This window comes from Pleurodeles waltl, chromosome 11, assembly GCF_031143425.1.
Source record: "Pleurodeles waltl isolate 20211129_DDA chromosome 11, aPleWal1.hap1.20221129, whole genome shotgun sequence".
Taxonomy (NCBI): Eukaryota; Metazoa; Chordata; class Amphibia; order Caudata; family Salamandridae; genus Pleurodeles; species Pleurodeles waltl.
In genome coordinates this window covers 389112759-389132423 of record NC_090450.1, presented here as the reverse complement: position 1 = coordinate 389132423, position 19665 = coordinate 389112759, and the positions used below count along the sequence as shown (strand labels likewise).

Genomic DNA, 19665 nt, shown 5'->3' with positions numbered 1-19665 from the left:
CAACTATTTTTACATTATTTAGCTAGAAAGTGACGAAGCATTTTGCCATTTTCACAGCAAAGTCATGTAGTGCTGAAACATTACAACAGCCTTTTACCACTCTAGGCATCGTATTATAGCTTTGCATTAGTAAAATTCCATCCAAGACAATATTGAATGAATATGAGCAACCCTAACACGTTTCAGTTGAATTAGAGCTCATTATAGAGGTAGAGCTTTGTCCAGACCCAGTATAAGTCAAGACAATACCCTTTCAGGCATAGATGCAGAGTTAATTATGCAAAAAGGGAAACAGTGACTTCTGGGTTGCTCCCAAGTTTAGGTGGAGATAAAGCTTGAAGCTTTGTCACTTTCTTGCTGGGCTTTGATGGAACTGTGCTAATCCTATGCTTAAAAACTCTGCAGGAAAAACACATTTGAGGTGAGCAGATTCAGAATGTCTGTGGTGGTGTTTGGTGTTCCATATTAAGAAGCTACCCTCTAGCTAAACTTCTGATCTACCCAGAGGTCTCTGCTTCATTTTAGGCATAGTTTATGGGGTGGTGTAGGGTCCAGTGGGAGGCACTGTAGGTCCTAGGGGGAGCAGTGTAGACATTATTATCTTTGAACATAAACAATGTCTGAGGCTGAAGCCTGAAAAGAATGAATAACCTAATTACTTTTCTAATACTAACACTGTATAATTTGCGATGGTAGCTTTAACATTTTAAGACTAACACTGCGAAAACTCTGCAAGTTTTTATCAGTAGTCATATGACTGATAACTCAGCTGCAAAGCGAAGGAATGGAAAATGAAAAGGTAGTGGAAGGTAAAAAGTAAGGGGAATCTGTATATCTTTTTAAGTATACCACAAAAGATGGGCTATGAAATATATGACTTCTATCCAATTCTTTTGGAAAAATGTTATCTCAAAACGTCATTAGGTCCATTATTTTCAACATTTGTGAAATAATTGAGTGTGACGGGTGAACCACCCTTTCTTGTTCACTTTCCTTGCTCTCTGAAATTTGGGCATGGTATTTACGTCCCACTTGCTTGAAAGGTTACAAGCTGTCACTGAGTGAACTAGATAAATGGTCCTTAGCAAAAGAAGTATTGTAATTATTATATTAATATTACTGTATTATCACTAGATTGGACAAATAGTAGAATAGGAACCCAAACAGATGACAAATGCTTAATCAGATCAATAATTAGACAATAATCTTGCTCCAAATAATAGGGCATCATTTAGCAGCACTCAGCAATCAGCCCCCTAAATTCCAAACAGGCTACCAATGCCAGGGTACCTAATAGTTACCCTCTCCAAGTGAAGTCAATCACTGATTGTACTTGGAGCATTGACACCAGGGGTGGTGTTTAATAGGTGCCAGAGCTGTCATTTGAGGCTCCCACTTACATATTCTAAGAAGCAGGTACCAATCTCACTCATGTGTGGCAGATCCTTGTTGAACTGCTTCTCTAGAACCTTAAGAAATGTCCGCTGGAACTTGTAGATGTCTTCAATGTTGCCGAAGATGGTGCGCAGCTGCTCTTCTGTGAACATATCTGCCCTTTTGCGGCACTGCTTTACGTAACCCTGCAGAGAAAGAAGGCAGTCAGTGCGGGCTTATTTTGATGGGAGTACCATACAGAAAGATTCAGTTTTGACACTGCATATATCAAGTTTTCCCCTATACTTTGTCAGCCAACAGCACGTTCATTTAGTTTCCCATGGCCTGTCACTACCTCCTGTTCTCAAGAATGGATCCTCCCTTGCCTAACAATATTGCTCCACTACCCTTCTGCACTCACACAGAGAGACGCAGACTTGGGGAATAACCCCCCAGAGCCTCTTTTGTTTTTGTGTCACTGCTCATCTCACCTCACCACTGTGTACAGGGTGTCTTTTTAAAAGGAGAGAGTTCTAAATCTTGACCTGATTATTTGCATCTCTTGCATGGGCCACCGCCAGTCATACTCCATCACCACACTTTCCCGTCTGCCATTTTAATTCTGCATGGCATCCATGCAGGTTGAAGTTGAGACAATACAAGATTTGTTTTTTCTAATGGATGTGCTGCATTAAATTGGAGGCAGAGGAACACACCTTACAACAAATATGCCAACTTAACATTTTGAGTTTGCCAACCAACATGATTTAATAACTGCACTTTGGAAACTGTAAATATCCTTACATTGCATATAACCCACAGTGACCCCAGGGGAATGCTTACTTATGTCAGTTGAATGGTATCAGATAAGATGCATCACAAGTATAGTGGTGCTTCAGCATCCTTATTGTCACTCATTCATCTAATCCTAGCTCTAGGGTACCCGCTGTAGCTCGAAATCTCTTGTGGCAAGACCTTACAAATTTATGTGCACTCTCATTGTGGCTTACCACTATTCCCCTAAGGAAAATCAATGTATCATTCCTAAACACTGGAAGCAGTGAGCAAAGTGTTTGATCTGCTGTAACATAAAGAGTTTTCATTCCAGCTGTGAGGGTTTTCTGTATAAAAGTAGCATTTGATTCCAGAATGCAGTGGTAATATTGCACTTGTGTGATTGTGTGTGTGTGTGTGTGTGTATGTGTCTTTCCTTATGGATAGATCCAACTCAAGACCAGCTGAATTTACTTCCTTGCTTTCCTCAATTCCTTTCCCTCTCACTTCACAGAAAATGGATAGAGGAAAGTATGTCTCTCAGATTGTCCATCTGGACCAAGGGGACACTCAGTATGGGGTAAACTGTGAATATATGTATGCAGACCCTTTTTTTCCCTGGACTCTGAAGCTTATGGGTACTAATGTATGGGCACTCAGTCACTAATGTAAGCACAATGCCACTAGTCAATGTGGAAGAGGATGTTATAATGTATGTGTGGCAGAATCTTATGTACAAGTGAAAGGAAAATTGCGTCATCCTGATCTGACCGTAACTTCAAAAATGTATCTGTCCTCTCTTCCAGTTATGATGGGACTGTGTAAGAAAATGGGATACTGGTTGAGGGTGGGGAAACGTTCTTAAGAAGCAACTACAATTATTCTAAGGGTGAAGTCACAAGCAAACCCTTGAGTAGTTTGGCACAGAGCAGTCAGGCTTGACTCAGAGGAAATGTGTACATTTTTTGGGCAACACTTCAAACAGTAACACAGTGAAGACGCACCACAAAAGGATCCAACACCAGAGTTAAAACAAATAGAGTAATTTTAATAAATAAAACAAGACCAACAAAACAAAAATCCAATCGTTAGAACTAGAAATATGCAATTTTAAAGATTTTATTGACAACAGCTTCAAAAAGCGCCAACTGTAGATATCTAGTTGCGCTGGACTAGGACAAAGTCACAAGATCAGGCCAACCGCAATGGAGAATGTACTGACTACAGGGTACCAGTTAGATCCGCTGAGCAGAGTACCTTAAATCCTAGTTTGTAGAGTGTTGCGAGGATCTGGGTTGAAGCTGAGTTGCACAGCCTAAGTAATATGTTAGTTCAAGATGCAGCAACGCTGTGATGCAGAGTCCGTCATCATCATTTACGCTGCCGTTGACTAGGGCTGTGAGGGCCATTGGTGATTCTGATGCGGTGACGGGCTGAGATGTGATGTGGGTCTTTGTGGTGCATCCAATTCAAGCAGTAACAGTGATGCGTCAGTTCCGCTGGATCCACAGAGGGTGGCAGAGCACCTAAAGCCCATTTTTAGGAGGCCAGCCAGCTAGCTCTTTGAGACACTCTGGGGTTCTGTGTTCAAGAGATGCAGGTCCAGTCCTTCTCACTTAGACAAGAGGGAAGCAGGTCAGCACAGTAAGGCAACAGTCCAGCAAGGCAGTAGTCCAACAGGGCAGCAGTCCTGTAGTGTTCCAATTCTTTCAGCAGCACAGCTGTCTTTCCTCCTGGCAGTGTATCCACAGGTCCAGTAGTGTATTGAAGAGTTGGTGCCTGAGGTCCAGTATTCACACAAGTTGTGCCTTTGAAGTGGAGGAGAGGCATCTATAGGTTTTCCTCTGAAGTCCTGGCGACAAAGTAACTACAGAGGGTATGCAGCCCTTTGTGTGGAGGAAGGACACAGTCTATTCAAGTGTAAGTAGGAGTGGGCTCTTGCCAGTGATGGCCCATCCAGGCACACCTAAGCTCTCTATGGTGTGTGCCTGTCTTGGAGGAATACACAAAGCCCAACTGTCAGTTATACACAGTCATGTGACCAAGAAACACGCTATAGGCACTTAATGGCTAAGGCAGCAAAATGCCAATGTTCTAAAAGTGAACACACTTAGGGGCAACCCAGTATTCCCCTAGGAACTGGGTACAGACAATGGGGGTTATTACAACTTTGGAGGAGGTGTTAATCCGTCCCAAATGTGACGGATATACCACCAGCTGTATTACGAGTTCCATAGGATATAATGGACTCGTAATACAGCTGGTGGTATATCCATCACTTTACCGTCATTTTTGGGACGGATTAACACCTCCTCCAAAGTTGTAATGACCCCCAATGTCTCACTTACAAATGTTCCTAAATGAATTGTTTAGATATAGTCTGTGTTCATATGATCCAGTCTTCAGTTAATGAATAAGTCAACTCTGTACTGTTAAAATCCAATATATTACTCAATAGAATTCAGGAAATAAAAATTTTTTTACAACAAATCCAACGAATGTCCATCTCATAAACAACAACACTGTATATAACCCCCCTGGATCACAAGATTGAATCCTAACAGAAGATCCAGCAAAGGGTTATAACCCTCCTCATGACACATCCTGCAAAATAATTGCCTGTTTTTCAGTCCTAGTTCAAGCAATGTCATGGACTTTCAATTCAGCTTGTCAAATGAGAAGGTAATGTCGATTTTTGGCCTGTGGTGGCAGTAAGAGGTCCGTCAGACCATCATCAGGACTCAGTGTTGTTAAATAATACCTACACATAACGAAAGTTAATTAAAAAAAATAGTATGTGCAATCTATCAAATCACACCATGTGTACCGCCTGTTGAACTCAACAAAACAACACAAACAGAGGTGTGGATACTAGTATAAGTCACCACCTACATGACAAAGACATTTCAAAAAGTACTTTAAAAACATAGCAAACATGCACCAATTACTACACTGTCAGGCTCCCAACCAGAATAGCTATATTCTGCTACTTACATCAGGTTGCAAGAATAGACTCTGTAGCAACACACAAGAGGACTTCAACCTACAAGCCCAAGTAAACAAATCCACAAAGATTAAAATATTAAAATTGCTTAACCGTCATACACCTTAAACTCTAGAGAAACACTGCCTCTGTTGCAGCGTACTCATACCTTCTAAATATGGGACCGCTAGCGTCTGTCTCCATTCGCATCCACTCAACACATGCGAGTCAGAATCAAACATTGCTGGCATTCCCGGCTAGTTTAAATAAGGAAGTGATAGGTCATGTGACCATTCCCGTGACTATGAGAGCCATCTTAAACTGGTAAAAATGCCTAACTAATACCCAGAGTTTCGTGACAGGTGTAATTACGGTAAGTATACTATTGTGGACCTCTGTAACTTCATAAATAAAATATTCATCTAGGTCATCAGCTCAGTCCGTGTTAGTAGGATACACATGCTGTCTGTCTCCCTATTGCAGAGCATTCAGGCAGTAACATGTCACACGACCAATGCAATAACTGTGGCGGCCATCTTTAAATGTAATAATGGCCCATCTAAATGCTCTCCAATACTAAATCTACTTACACAACCCTGCTATAGGTAGCCCCAGAGTTTAGCTTATCCATAGAACAGAAAGAAAAGATTAACCCAACCAATTATTCTCAGGGCATTATTCGCCAGCAACCACAACAACCAATACAACTAAATTTCAGAAATGAAAGTACAGATAAAAGGACTCACAGCCCTCATACCAACCAAAGAAAGAAAGGGACACAAAAGGAAACCGTGTAAGGAACCAGACCCACTCTAGGAGAACTGCTAGATATTGATTCAGTGGCCGTAATTGCAGGCACAGGAAGTTAAGATCCATAACCCTCCATGTGGAATACATTACATTAACTGTTCCGTTCAAGATAGTCCATTTACGTTGTTGCCAGTATTTGCCATTCCACCTGTTGATTCAGACCCTTTTTACCTGTATCTGCAAGCCAAATCCATTGGTTCTCTTTAATGGTCAACAGGCAGTCCAGAGTGACACATCTTTTTGAGGGTTTTATAACATCAAGTACAAACCAGTGCATATAGTTGGGGGCATGTTTCATAAGACTGTAATGTTCAACCAAAGGAGCATTCACAACATTACAATGTATTCATGATTGATGTTGAATAATCCATTTTCTGACCTCCTGAGTTGTTTTACCAATGTAAAACAAAGAACATGGGCATTGAATACAATAAATAACATATTTAGAACCACAATGAGTAAAGTGCGTCAGCTGTCAAGTTCTATCATTTAGACAACCTGTTTTTACAATTCTAGTGGAAGCACATGCACTGCAGTACCCACACGGGTAATGTCCAACCCCTGGTGTTAGCCCTCAGATGTTACTCAGTGCGTGTGGTTCTGGTTCAATGTAGGCCCTCTCTAGACTGTCTCTCAAGTTTTTTCCCCATTTGTAGGCAAATAATGTTTTCCCAAGTGGAATGTCAAGAGAGGCGAATAAATGTCAACTTTTTAAAATAATCTTTTTAATTCCATTTGACTCTGAACTAAAAGTTGTAACACAAGTCATACGAGAGTGAACAGCTTTCCCTCTGACCTGGAGTAAGGCTTGTCGATCGTAATACCAGGCACCTTTCAGGGATCTTTTAACTAGTCTATATTGATAGCCTCTTTTAATCAATTTGCACATTAAAGTCTTGGCTTCCAAACAAATAGTCGTCTTTCTTGGTGCAATTACGTTTAATCCTTAAGAATTGTCCAAATAGTAAATTGTCCCTTAAATTCCTGGGATGATCACTATTATATCTCAGTACAGTATTTTTCGGCAGTGGGTTTAGTATATAGGCCTGCATACAGCTTACCCTCATCAACTGAAATTTTTAAATCTATAAAATTTATGGAATGGGTATCATACTCCAGGGTAGATTTGAAGTTTGTATTTTGATTATTAATTGTGAAACTGTAGTAAGTCACTTATTGAACCATGCCAAATAAAGAACATGTCATCTATATACCGGAGCCATTTTGTTATTTAACTGCCATAAGGATTGCCCTCCTTATAGATGGTACACTCCTCAAAAGTGGCCACATATAGATTTGCAATATCAGGAGCAAAACTAGCTCCCATTGCTACTCCCTTTATTTGTGCAAATAACCCATAATTGAACAGGAAGTAATTGCAATCTGAGCACAGCTTATGATAAAATCAGTGGGGACCCTATGAGGTCTTGGTCTAGAATGGTGATAATTTACTCAAGTGCCTCACCTTGTGGAATATTGGTGTACAAGTTTTCTATATCCATCGCACCCAAGATGTCAACCTCAGGATTAAAAGGAGCCCCTTTTACTTGAGTGATCACAGACAGACTATCTCTTGTGTATGAATTGGTTAGAGGTACAAACGGTTTGATGAAAAAAATCAACATATTCTCCAACTGGTTGTAAAACTGACTGGCAGCCAGATGAGTCTTCCTGGTGGCTTCTTTGTATCTTTGTGGATTTTGGGTAAAACATAAAAGGCTGGTATGGCAAAAACAACCTTATTAAGGCAGTCATATTCCATTTTGCTTAACCACCCACCATGCAGACCCTTATTGGTCACTTCACGAATTTCACTTCTGATGGATGGTGTTGGATCTTTCTTTAATTTGTTGTATTGTGAAGGATTATGCAATTGTCTTAAAACTTCCTGTTCATAATCTGTTCTATCCTGAATAATTATGCTTCCTACTTTATCGTCAGGTTTCATAACTATATTTTTAATGCTGGCTAGGGAGGATAAAGCTTCATTTTGAGGTCTAGTGAAGTTGGACTGCACATATTTATGTTCCAGGAATACTTTCTCCATCTCAAACAGAACTACATTCTTAAATGTTATGATTTCCTTTGGCATCAAGTTAGTCGGAGGAAAAGATGTAGAGGCACATTGCAAGCCTGTGATACTCTTTGGACTTACATACGGATTCTTGGTAAATCAAAATTTAAGTCTCAAGGTCCTAAAAAATGTATATAACTCCATTTGAGTAAACAATGGGTAATTCCTATGAGTTGGCACAAAGGACAGACCAGTACTCAGAACTTGAATTTCTTCAGAACTTAACTCGTGTGAAGATAAGTTGAAGATCGGTACCTCCTCGAAACCAGGATTATGTGCTACATTATCTACCAATCGTAATATTGATTCCTGGTTTGTCTGAACCCTGGGGTGTATTGGTTCCTGAACCACCCAGGCCTGATGTTCCCTACCCTTCCACGTGCTGGTCTCTGCCCCTTTCTAAATAGGTTTGTCTAGAGGTGGAGGGTTCAGTATTACAACTTGTGTTAGGGAGGCCAGAAGTAGAAACATAGTGCACATATCCATTTTAAACAAAGACTTTTACCAATACAGAACAGTCAATACTGGTGGTACTCGGACACATATTGTTACTTTCTCAGATACTACAAGTGATTCTGACAGTGACAACTCTGTTAGAAAGGTGCCAGAGACCAGCACGTGGAAGGGTAAGGAACTTCAATTAATGCTCACATTTACCACCTGCTCCAAGCAGATGGTATATGTGTGCTGGTAAGCAGGTGTTGTGCAGGGATCAGAAAATGGGGTTAGACAGGTTTTGGCAGGAAGGGGAAACAGATGCTTTTCCGGGGGGCTAATGAGGGAGTCTACCAAGATGGCAGCGCAAGGCTGACTCGCCACCACAACAGAGTATAGAAGAATGCAATGGACTCTCCCATCTAGACAGTGCAAAATACTGCTGAATGTCTAGTGAGCGGGCTCAAGATGAACCGGATGCTACTCCGCTGACTGTTTTTATTTCCCGCACACTCTACAATTGCCGATAGCACCCGCTGCAACGCTCACTGGCTGGATCCGTGTTCCATAACAGCCTCGAGTTCATACTGCAGCTTGTGGGAGGAGGGGACGCCACTCTCTGCATCTTCTGCTGGCGCCTTACCTAGTGTTGACTGCCCTGCTCTGGCATTGGGGGAGTCTGTCCTCTGCCCACTCTGTGCACCCAGGGCCAGCTTTAGCGCTGGTTGCACCCTGTGCAACAGTGTGTTTTGGCGCCCCCCATTCCATGACCACCTCCTCGGATTCCCTCACTACTATCCGGCAAATGTGCCTCATCTCTCCATAGCCCACCTTTCACATACATTCATTAGTTTTAAATCGCTTGTAAAGGCTGGTTTTACTAATCCACTCAGCTATCTACATAAAATATAATTCTGTTCTTTGCAGCGGGCATATTAACCCTGTAAGCTACTTTATGGCAAGCCAAAGCTGCACCTAGACAAAACTCCCATCTCTCTCCCTTGCAGGAACATTAATCACAAGAGGTGCCATGATATTTTGAATTGCTTCCTGAAGGCTGGACACACAAGGAACTTTTCAGCAGGTGCTTTTAAATCTTAAGTTTCTTAAATTGTAGCTAAACAGAGTGCCGCCCTGAGGTCGGCGCCCCCCCCAATCCAGGGCAGCACCTGTGTGGCCGCACCCCTCACACTGCCCTAAAGCCGGCCCTGTGTGCACCCACCCAGGCAGCGAAGGAGAAGATGCTGGGCTATCAAGGCGGATGGCTGACCAGAGCTGGGGGGACTGGCGTGGGAGCGTCATGTCCGCAACCACAGTGCACACAGCCGTGATGGCCAGCCAGCACCAGTGAGCCACATGACCAAAAGCTGGAGGCTGTCAGCTCTTAAGCCAGTGCTATGGCTCGGCTCGCACCCAAATTACACAGAACAAAGCCCAAAGCACAAAGCACTGATGGAGGATCTGTCCACTTGTGGGGATACTGGGGTCCCGGCAGATGGAGGTGTCTCCCTGGTGCTATGTATCTTAGGGGGAGTAGAGCAAGGCAAGCAAGTTAAGCAGGGGGGCCCAGAGGGGGATGGCACGCTTCACAGTGAGAGTGAGGGCATTGGCCCTAAAGACAGAGGCTCTGCATTGCCACCTGGGAGCCAGGTCACTTGGGTATGTGCACAGGCAGAGCGCTTCTCATTGTCATCAGAAGTGACAATACTCGCCTGTCCTTTAGAAAAAGTTTACAACGTCATATAGCCTTGCTGCAGTGGATGAGGATATAGGTGCCATGGCCCAAGCTTGGTCAAGGGGTCCTACAACATGAGTTTTATATGTGTCAAACTACTACAACTAATGGGAATGTAAAAAAAGACATCTTCCAGGATGTGAAGTGACTTCAAATTGCCAGATTCCTGTTTTAAAGTCACTGCATCATTCCTTACACCTGGCTTTTGGTGGTGTAGGAATTCGGCTGCATTGCAGGCTATACGTGACACATCTTGAAGAAGCGTCAAATGAGGAAAATGTTGTAAATACCCCTGCGTCAGTTCTAAGTGACCTTTTTTGACGGAACGCCCACTCTGCATACATTAAATTTAACGTGACGCAGCCGGATCCCATGCAGGTTTTTTTGGTACAGGGCCAGGAAAAGTGACGCATTTGGCCAAATGCATCACATGGTAAAAATGGAGCTAGAAAAGTGCTGCCACTGCATCAAAAAAATGACGCAATGGCAGCGCAAGCTCCTTGTAAATAAACCCTTGGGTTTGAAAGTGTGTTCTCTTCTTTTTGATTGTGAGGATTTGGGTGTACTATATGATATGGTTGGGAAGCCCTAACTTGCAGTAAACTCACAAATACCATCTGGATCCAGTCAGGTATGTTTACTTAACCTTAAGTTCAACCCTGGGTAGCAGTGGCTGCGAGCAGTAAGGCTTAGCAAAGGAACAATAAGTAAAGCATTTAAAAGCAACAACAACAGAATAAGAAAGTCACATGACACTAAAGAAACAAGACACAGATTTATAAAAACAGAGCAGATTTTTATACAGTTTTAGAGCCCTTAATCATCAAAATCCACCGGTCGGGTTCGGAAATAAAGACTTTATAAATAATAAATTACTTGTATATCAACTGTAAACAAGCGTTGGCCAACAAAAAGCTCTGAATTTTAAAAAAGTTTGTAAAAGTTAGTTTGACAACTCTGGCCCAAGTTGGGTGACCAAGTCTGCAGGACAGAGGTCTAGGGGGCCAGAAAGGATGTTTTGGACAGTTACCTGGCCACCAGAATAGTTTTAGAACAAAATCCAAACTTTACAGAATGACTGCCATAAATGACAATGGAGTGATCCTGATGCTGAGGGGTGGTGGGCTAGGTGGCCCATCTAAGGTGGCTTCTCCTTTGAAGCACGCCTCCGGGCTAACCCCCTGAGTGACAGTCATGGGAGAGGTGGTGACACCTTGCTGCTGGAGCACTGCATTTGTTCTTGGGCCTGGGAGTCGTTTACATGTTTCCCCAGGTAACCAGAAAGCTGCCTGGTGTATATGACTTTGTGAGGCTGCTGGACGACCAGAGTACAGAGTGGCAACTTTCTAAATGCTGCCCACCTTAAATAGTCACATTAATTTCTACCTGGACATCTGGTCACATTTAATGCTATGATTAATCAATACCTTACATGACCCAGTTAGGTAGTCCCAGTCAAAAGTTAGCCGGGTTGGGATACCACCCAGTAACTCTGTATTAGCCAATGTGGCTGCCAACTTTACCCACAGCAAAACAACAATTTTGAAGGGTTGTTGCTAAGACATATCATAAAATATATGTCTTATGTAACAAAATAACACTCTCTAGGCCTTTCTTAGGGGAGACTTACATATAATGTTAAGCGATAGGGTGGTTTTGCCAATGGTTTGAATGGCAAAGTCGAGCTAGCAGTGAAAACACTGTCTTTCAAGTCTGCAGTGGCAGGTTGGGAGCCATGTTGTACCTGTTAAATGAAGGGCAGCACAAACAGTGCTGCAGGCTTGAGTGGACACTCTCTCCTACGTGCCCATATGTACCATATACTAGGGACTCATAAGTACCCATACCCTGCCAATTGGGTATATCCAATCTGACATGCAATTTTTTATGGGGTTACAACACTGGCACTGAGGTCTGGTTAGCAGGCCTCAGTGCACTCTAAGAGTAAAAACAAAAAAACAGCAGCATCAGTCCGAACATGTGGGAGTGAACATACAAAAAGAGGCATTTCCTTACATTGATGCTATGTGGGAAGTATTTCCATGCCATGGGTGATGATCACCAACTCCCGATTCTTGTGTTATGGGATGCATTGCTTAGCAGTGTGAACGATGAAGAAGTGTGAGAGGCAGAGGTGGGCAGTTTATGATCTTCAAAAAGCTGGCAGCTTCAAACAGCACTGTAGCTCTCATTATGGTTTTTCTTATAGTTCATGTAAGTTTATAATTGATGTAAGTGGTTACTGCACTGGGATGTCCATTCTGAGATATTTTGTTTAACATTTATGGTCCTCAGCAGGCACAGGTTGGTGGAGAGATCTGCTGGGATGGACTTTGGTAATATCATCCCATGTGTTATTGTTATTGTGAAATGTCAAAATGAGGTTAAAGTGTGTGGCTTGTTAGGATCTGCAGTTGTGAACTAAAATAAAGTCCTCCTTTGTCCATCAGCATGTACTGCATGAAGAACATGACCTGTAGAAACTTTGTCTTATGTGAGTGTCAAATGGTATAAGAAAATTATTATGCAGTCTGTGTGTGATACAACTGACTGCCTGATCAATAGTGTTAATGTGCACACAGGGAAGTACACAACCCTCATTTGTAGGGACAATGTCCAGGCAGCTAGTATCTAATAGGGAGGTGGTGCCTCGCAGACTCCTGTGGGCTAATTTCAAGTCCTCCAGTATAACCAACAGCCAACAGGGTTGGTAACAGGTTTATCAGCCACACTGGAATTACAAGGGCCATTTTAAATCCACAGTCCCAGACATTTCACCCTGGGATTTTGTCTGCTGAAAGGAACCACAATATTCTCTAGGCACAGTAATGGCTGCAGGATAAAACAGATACATTTTAACTGTAATTTCAATCAACAGATTTCAAATGCCTAACAACAAAGTAAGATCTTAAGTGTTTCTGAAACTCCAGGAGGGAGGATGTTATTTTAAAATTTCACCAGATGGGAATTCCAATTTTTTGCTGTAGTTACTGATAAACACTGCCCTTTTAGACGTTGGCTCTTAAATCTACTCACATGGAGCATATTTGATGAAGATAATCTCAATGTTCTGGTGGGGGTATACCTTCTTAAAATACTGTAACAAATCCTCAGGAGTTACATGAGTTACAATGTAATGCCCTAAAAACATGAGGATACTACCACAAAGATCTTAGATACTAGTAGAGAAAGCTGGGAGTCAAATATGACCCCAAGACATGCATCTTTTCCTAAAGCAATGGGGCTTTGTTAATTTCCAAAGGCCAAGAAACATTCAGCCAAAGATCGCTATGGTCTTTGATCACCAAGAGCATTGCCTTTTCTGCATTAACCTATAGTTTATTACTCCCAATCGAGTTTCAGATTAAACATAAAGGGTCTGATTTATGTCTTGAAATTTCAACAGACTCTGGGGCTGATTTAGGTCTTGACAGAGGAAATAGTCACAAAATTGATGGATATCCCTTCTGTCTTATTACAATCTCATTATCTCCTACGTGGATCGTAATATGACGGATGGGATATCCCTCACGTTTGTGACAGACTATTCCCTCTGTCAAGAAAAGTCAATTGTACAAAAGGCTGATTATCTGAATGCACTTTCAACTGTGTGGCATCTGTGTACATATATGCTATGATCCCTCTCTTTTCAAGTAACCCAGCAAAGGGATCACATACACATTTTAAAAAATGAGGAGAGAGGGCGGATCCCTGAGGCACCCTACTGGCCAGAGGTGCATGTGGTCCAGAGTATGGACCCAGTGTTACAGCCTGGGTATGGTTAATCATGAATGGGCTAAACCAATTTAGTGCTATGGGCCAGATGTAGGTAGAACACAAATTGCGACTTGCAATTCGCGATGCAGAAAGGTGTCTCAGACACCTTCTGCGACTCGCTATGGGGTCGCAAAGACCCACCTCATAAATATTTATGAGGTGGGTCGCAGTTTGCGACCCCATAGCAAGTCTAGGCACTCACGGGGATGGTGGCCTGCTGGAGACAGCAGACCACCATGTCCGTTACAGCTTTTAAATAAAGCAGTTTTTTTTTTCTCTTTGCAGCCCATTTTCCTTAAAGGAAAACGAGCTTCAAATAGAAATAAATACCGAAACCTTTTGTTTCAGGTTTTTTCAGAGTAGGCAGTGGTCCATAGGACGGGTCCTGCTCTGAAAAAATAATTTTGGGAGCATTCACAAAGGGGAAGGGGTCCCATGGGGACCCCTTCCCGTTTGCGAATGAGTTACCATCCACTTCAAGTGGATGGTAACTGCGAGTTGATTTGCGACCGCTTTCAACTTCCTATTTGCGAGTCGGAAACACATTTTGCGAGTCGGTTCCGACTCGCAAAATGTGTTTCTGAATCGCGTGAGGGCTTTTGCGCCTCGCAAACAGTGTTTTTCGCCGTCTGCGAGGCGCAAAAGCCTACCTACATCTGGCCCTATGTCTCCTATTCCTATGGCCTCAAGAGAGTAGATCGAAATATTATGACCAACCATACTGAATGCTGCTGAAAATCCAATAGGAAACGCGCAGTGATGTGGTCCATGCCTGAATCTGCTCTCAAGTCATCTATTATGGACAGCAGCAGTGACTCAGTGCTGTGAGCAGGTCTAAGACCTGTCTGCAACATAGAAAGGCAGTTGTTGTTTTGTAGATGATTTTCCAACATCTCAGCTGCATGCTTTTCCAAGCCCTTGGAAGTAAATGGGAGGGGAATGGGTGATAGGGTGAAAAATTGTAGAACCTTCAGGGTCAGCACCTGTCTTCTTCATGAGAGGAGTGATTACTCCATTTTTGAAAAAGGTTAGCACTTCTCCTCTATCAGAACTGTAAGTATCAATTCCCGTAATAATCACTAATTTCTCATGGAATGTATAATTAAGGGTGGGCAATGTACTGCACTCCGCCAGCGTAGTTGGCACAGTTTTGGCCATTCTGCGTTATGCTTGTAATGCAGAGTTCAGGCTAAATTTCGCCAGCTGCCATGTGGCAGAGATTTTCTCATGCTTGGCTCACAATGTTAATTTGATGAGTAAGATTTGGTGTCCCCTAGTTCAGTCGCTACCAGGGCACCGAGGGAGATTTCTCCAGTGCCGACAGTCACGATCATTCATAGTCAGAAATCTGCCACTCAAACAGAAAATCTACTTGAGTGGAAGCAAAATCCGTTGAGAAGCTGTGCCTTGTGGCGTGTGGCTTGGAGCTTTTCATGCTGATTTATCATGCTTTCTGCACAAAATCACAGTGCAAGCAGTGCAATGTGACTATTCCCACCTGTTGGTAGAATTCAGGGGAATCTTGTGAGTCTTTTTTGTAACTCTGCGAAATTAGGTGGAGTTCAACTCCAAATGTTCCACCCAGGCCTATATATAATACCCACTACCTCTTCCCACATATGGATTGCTGTCATCCTGCTATCAATAACTTCAGCAAGTGAACTTGGCAGTGCCAGCACCAATAACCTCTTAGTGAGGCCCCTTGGTCTAGGCTTACACTTCAATGAAGATCCAAGTGAGCATTGTGTCTCTTTCTTAAATCTTAGGCTTTGCAGACCAGAATCCTATGCATCAGAGGATTCCCAACTGCATGCCATCAGATGTGAAGGTGTGGATAACCATTAGGGCCACTAAAGCTCATGATTTGGTACGTTTCCAATGTCACACACTCTGTGAGTAGAAATAAAAAAAACAGACAACTCTCAGTTAGAGGTACATTTGAAAATCAAGGTCTAATGATTAGTGAAGTTAGCTTGAGGTGTTCTGATGAACTGTGTGGTGTTACTAGAAATTATAGTGTTAGTATCAGAGGTGCATTGGTATTGTTAGTTAGCACTTGTATTTGTACATTTATTTCCAATACATAAAGGTTATGTAAATATAAATTAATACGAACCTACAGTGTAGGTTGATTTTTTGTGGCAATGTCTCTGAAACAGCACAGTAAGGAAAGGATCTTGAACAAGGACACAAGGGGCAAAGGACATCTTATTCCAAAAATGAATGGTTTTAGAGCACCTTCAGAGCACAGACAGTGGAGAATACATGTGTGAAAATCACACAGTTACCCTTTTGTGCTTCTTATGTCACAGTTGTCCCTGACATATCTAGCATGTAATTGGAAAAATGTGACTCCTCCTATCCCCTTTTCCCTGATTACCTCACAGATGTCCTTGAGGTGCTTGATGTAGTCCTTCTCTGTGTTGATGATCTCATTGATGACGTTAGTTCTCATCTGGTCCTTGTTGCTTTGACCTGCCCAGTGGCGCCGGGGGACACTGCTTGCATTCTCGCCTTCACCATCATCCGCTTTAAACATATAATCCTCCCCTGGCTCATCCTGGTTCACCCGCAGCTGAGGGCCAAATGGAAACAAAAGAGTCAGTTAATGTGAAAGTGGGTTACAACTGAGGCTTTGCCAGGCCCTGATGCAAGGTAGGTGGGGCTGGAAGCTACAGGACTGGGGTAAGAGGAAACTGAGATGGAGGTGCTGTTTGAGTTTGTAAATGGCAGTCAAGCTTCTCCTATTGAGATGCTGCTATGGTATCTCTAACTACAGTGTGGTGAAGGAACAGAACCCTGGCAGCAAATTCTACGAGGAACATATGTTTACAGCAAGGGTTCTGCATGAGCGAAGTGGCATGATCAGCCTGAGTGCGTGTGGGTGACCCAAAATGAGAAAGCAGGGTTACCTCTTGAGCAGAGGTATGATGACTCATTCGGGAAAGTGTAAACCAGGATGCCAGAACAATCAGGGATCAAGTAGTGAGGTGATCCACGATAGGGACAGGGTGAATCATGATGGAATAACAGCATGATCAAGGAAGGAGGAGCAGTGTCAGCCACAACAGGGAGGTGGGTAAGCCATTGAGGAAATAAGTGATATCAGATAGAAAGTGGGTGATCTAGGGTAGGTGAATGGGTGATTTAAAACGTGAAGGGGGTGATCCCAGGATAAGCTGTAACCAAATATGGGGGAAAAAGATGATTCAGTGTGGAGAAGTGGGCTGATCCACAGGGGGTACCTTGCAATCCGGGATTCAAGAGGTGGGCAATTAATTGGGGTGGAAGAGTGATTTAGTACTGGGAGAGGATTGAGTCATAGAGAAGCAATATGATATAGAATGGAGGAATGAGGTTGATCCAGGGGGAATGTAATACGTTACACCTCAGGAACTCTGGAACAGCAGTACTCACAAAAGGAAAAAACATAAACCATTCTAGAATTCCATAGAATGACTATTTTTCAGAAGTGTATGGCACTTCGGATTATGCTACTGCCAAAGAGATATAAAAGGGAAAGTATCCTAGTACTAGATTGAATACTACTGCAACAATACTAGGGGGCTTTAGTAAGCCTGGCAGCATTTGTGTGTGTAGATCTAAAGAACCAGCAGGTTAGATGGCAACAATATAGGGCAGGTGTCAGGCCAAGGAAACTACCCTCAATGTTCGGGTGGGTCCTTCTTGGGGATCACAGTCTTTTTGCAATGCACAGGAAGTATTCCACACAGGAGGATTGGCATCAAGGACATGGCAAAGTTGGTTGGTCCTACATTGGGTCTCCTTGTGCATCACTAGAGGTGGTTCAGCTTCTGCAAGGGCAGTGGGGTGATATACTTGGTGCTCACACCAAGGATTCACTTGAGCTTGGGATAACAATGGCAGACAACTGATCTATAAGAGTATAGGGCTGCCATGGAGGTTCTGCAAAAGTTGCCAACTGTGAGTTTAAGCTACACTACTGAAGTCTTTATACAGAAGGCTATACATCTAAGCCCTGTTCTTGCTCTATGAAATTACACTTTCCTTGGCTGTGGGTCTTGCTCTTGTTTTTATGCTTTGTCATTTTATACGCATTTATATGACAATGGTTATTAACTATTGTATGTATATATTTTAGGAAGAGTAGTAATACATTAGATGAGAGTGTTGCCCTGACTTAATTTTGTAATACAAAATAAGCCTTGTCATTCCAGTCTTCAGACAATAAAAGGGGAAATTTGTAAACTCCTTTGAAAAGGATCAGCACAGGAGTGGTGATAGCTGCCGTAAAGAACTCAACATAATAGGGAGGCCTCACATGCACCAACCTTTATTAATATTATTTGCTGTACAACCCCAAAGGAGATTCAAGAGTGAGACTGGAGAGGATCTGCATGGATAACTGGGGTCCCAAACAGATATTATATAGAGGTTTGAAATTTCACTTGCTCCCAATGATTGCAACCTCAGTGAATCCAGCACGGTGAGATGTAACCTTATGGGTGGAAAGTTGGGTAAGGAGGCTTATTGAGAATGTCTTTATGGCCTTCGAGTCCCTTCAAGTGATGGCACAAGTAGGGAGTTAAATGACTGAGAGGCAAAGGGTTTCAAAGCGATGAGAAGCGTATTGCAGACAGGGACACTGCTAACAGTTGCATATTTGAAGGTCAAGTACCCTCTTCAGTGAGGAGAGAGCTACAAATATTTACGGCTGAGACAAGCGTTATGAGCTACAGGAGAAGCTTAGGCTCCCCAAATATATTCCTGCCGAGACTACTGTATGTAAAGAACGTGTATTGATAAAGCCAATATAGGAATCTGGTGTGAGTGACTTAGCTGGACTTGGAGGAATGATGTAAAAGTACCATTTTCATTTCTCTGCCATAATATATGAAAAGGACAGAATGCAATATTAACTTAACTTGGGAGGTGAAACAATAGAAAGATACTATATATACCTTGAAAACTGATAAGAAGCAATGTAAAATTGCATAATCCAATAATTTTAATTGAATATATTAGATGTTGCTTGCTAATCAATGTTATAAAGATTGTAGTGAACAATACTTTATTTTACTACGTTTTCAAGATTTTGTATAGGTGAATCTGTTAACACCTGTTCAGAGAGTTAGAAAATCATGGAGGTATTATAATGTTTTATGATTGTCTCATCTGAACTACCGCTAAAATTAGAAAGGTTTTGGCCAATATATCTGAAAATTGCACTGTTAAATTCACTCTTTAGCGCTGTTTTTTCCCAGAAAGCCATAAATCCTCTGGAAAAGTTGTTGATGCTCCAATCACTTGTGCTAAGCAGTTCTGGATTGCTATTCATGCTATACCACTTTCCAAGTTCGCCAACTAACACTCATTTACAGGGGCTGTTGGTGTGGGTAATTGTATTTATATTGAGCTTACTACCCCTGACAAGGCATCAAAGTGCTTTTTGGCAAGAAGCACGCTACTCCGGAACCCAAAGGATTGGTGGTGGATTAGTATAGGGAAATACCAGTATAGTATTAGTATTAGTGTAGGGAAATATGAGTTAATTTGAGAGGTGGACATATGAGTCGGTTAGTTGTATTGAAGTAAATAATGGATGGATAGAAGAAAGAAGAATCTAGAAAGTGTTAATTGGGAGATCATAGTAGTAAAGTGAAGTTTGGGAAGAGTAAAAGGTGAGATGGAGGGGGGAAGAGTCTGTAGAAAGGATTAGGG

At 42.3% G+C, this 19665-nt stretch overlaps 1 protein-coding gene across 9 annotated transcripts in view; it reads right to left on the bottom strand.

Annotated features, from left to right (window-relative positions):
* ARHGEF4 (Rho guanine nucleotide exchange factor 4) overlaps nucleotides 1-19665 on the bottom strand; it is a 1288638-nt gene that overhangs the window by 154744 nt on the left and 1114229 nt on the right. For all 9 annotated transcript variants that reach the window (XM_069213714.1, XM_069213712.1, XM_069213711.1 and 6 more), the window contains 2 exons: nucleotides 16343-16537; nucleotides 1401-1580 (listed from right to left, as the gene is read on the bottom strand). In XM_069213714.1, the coding sequence (XP_069069815.1) occupies nucleotides 1401-1580; nucleotides 16343-16537 (375 nt within the window). The remainder of the gene's footprint in view (nucleotides 1-1400; nucleotides 1581-16342; nucleotides 16538-19665) is intronic.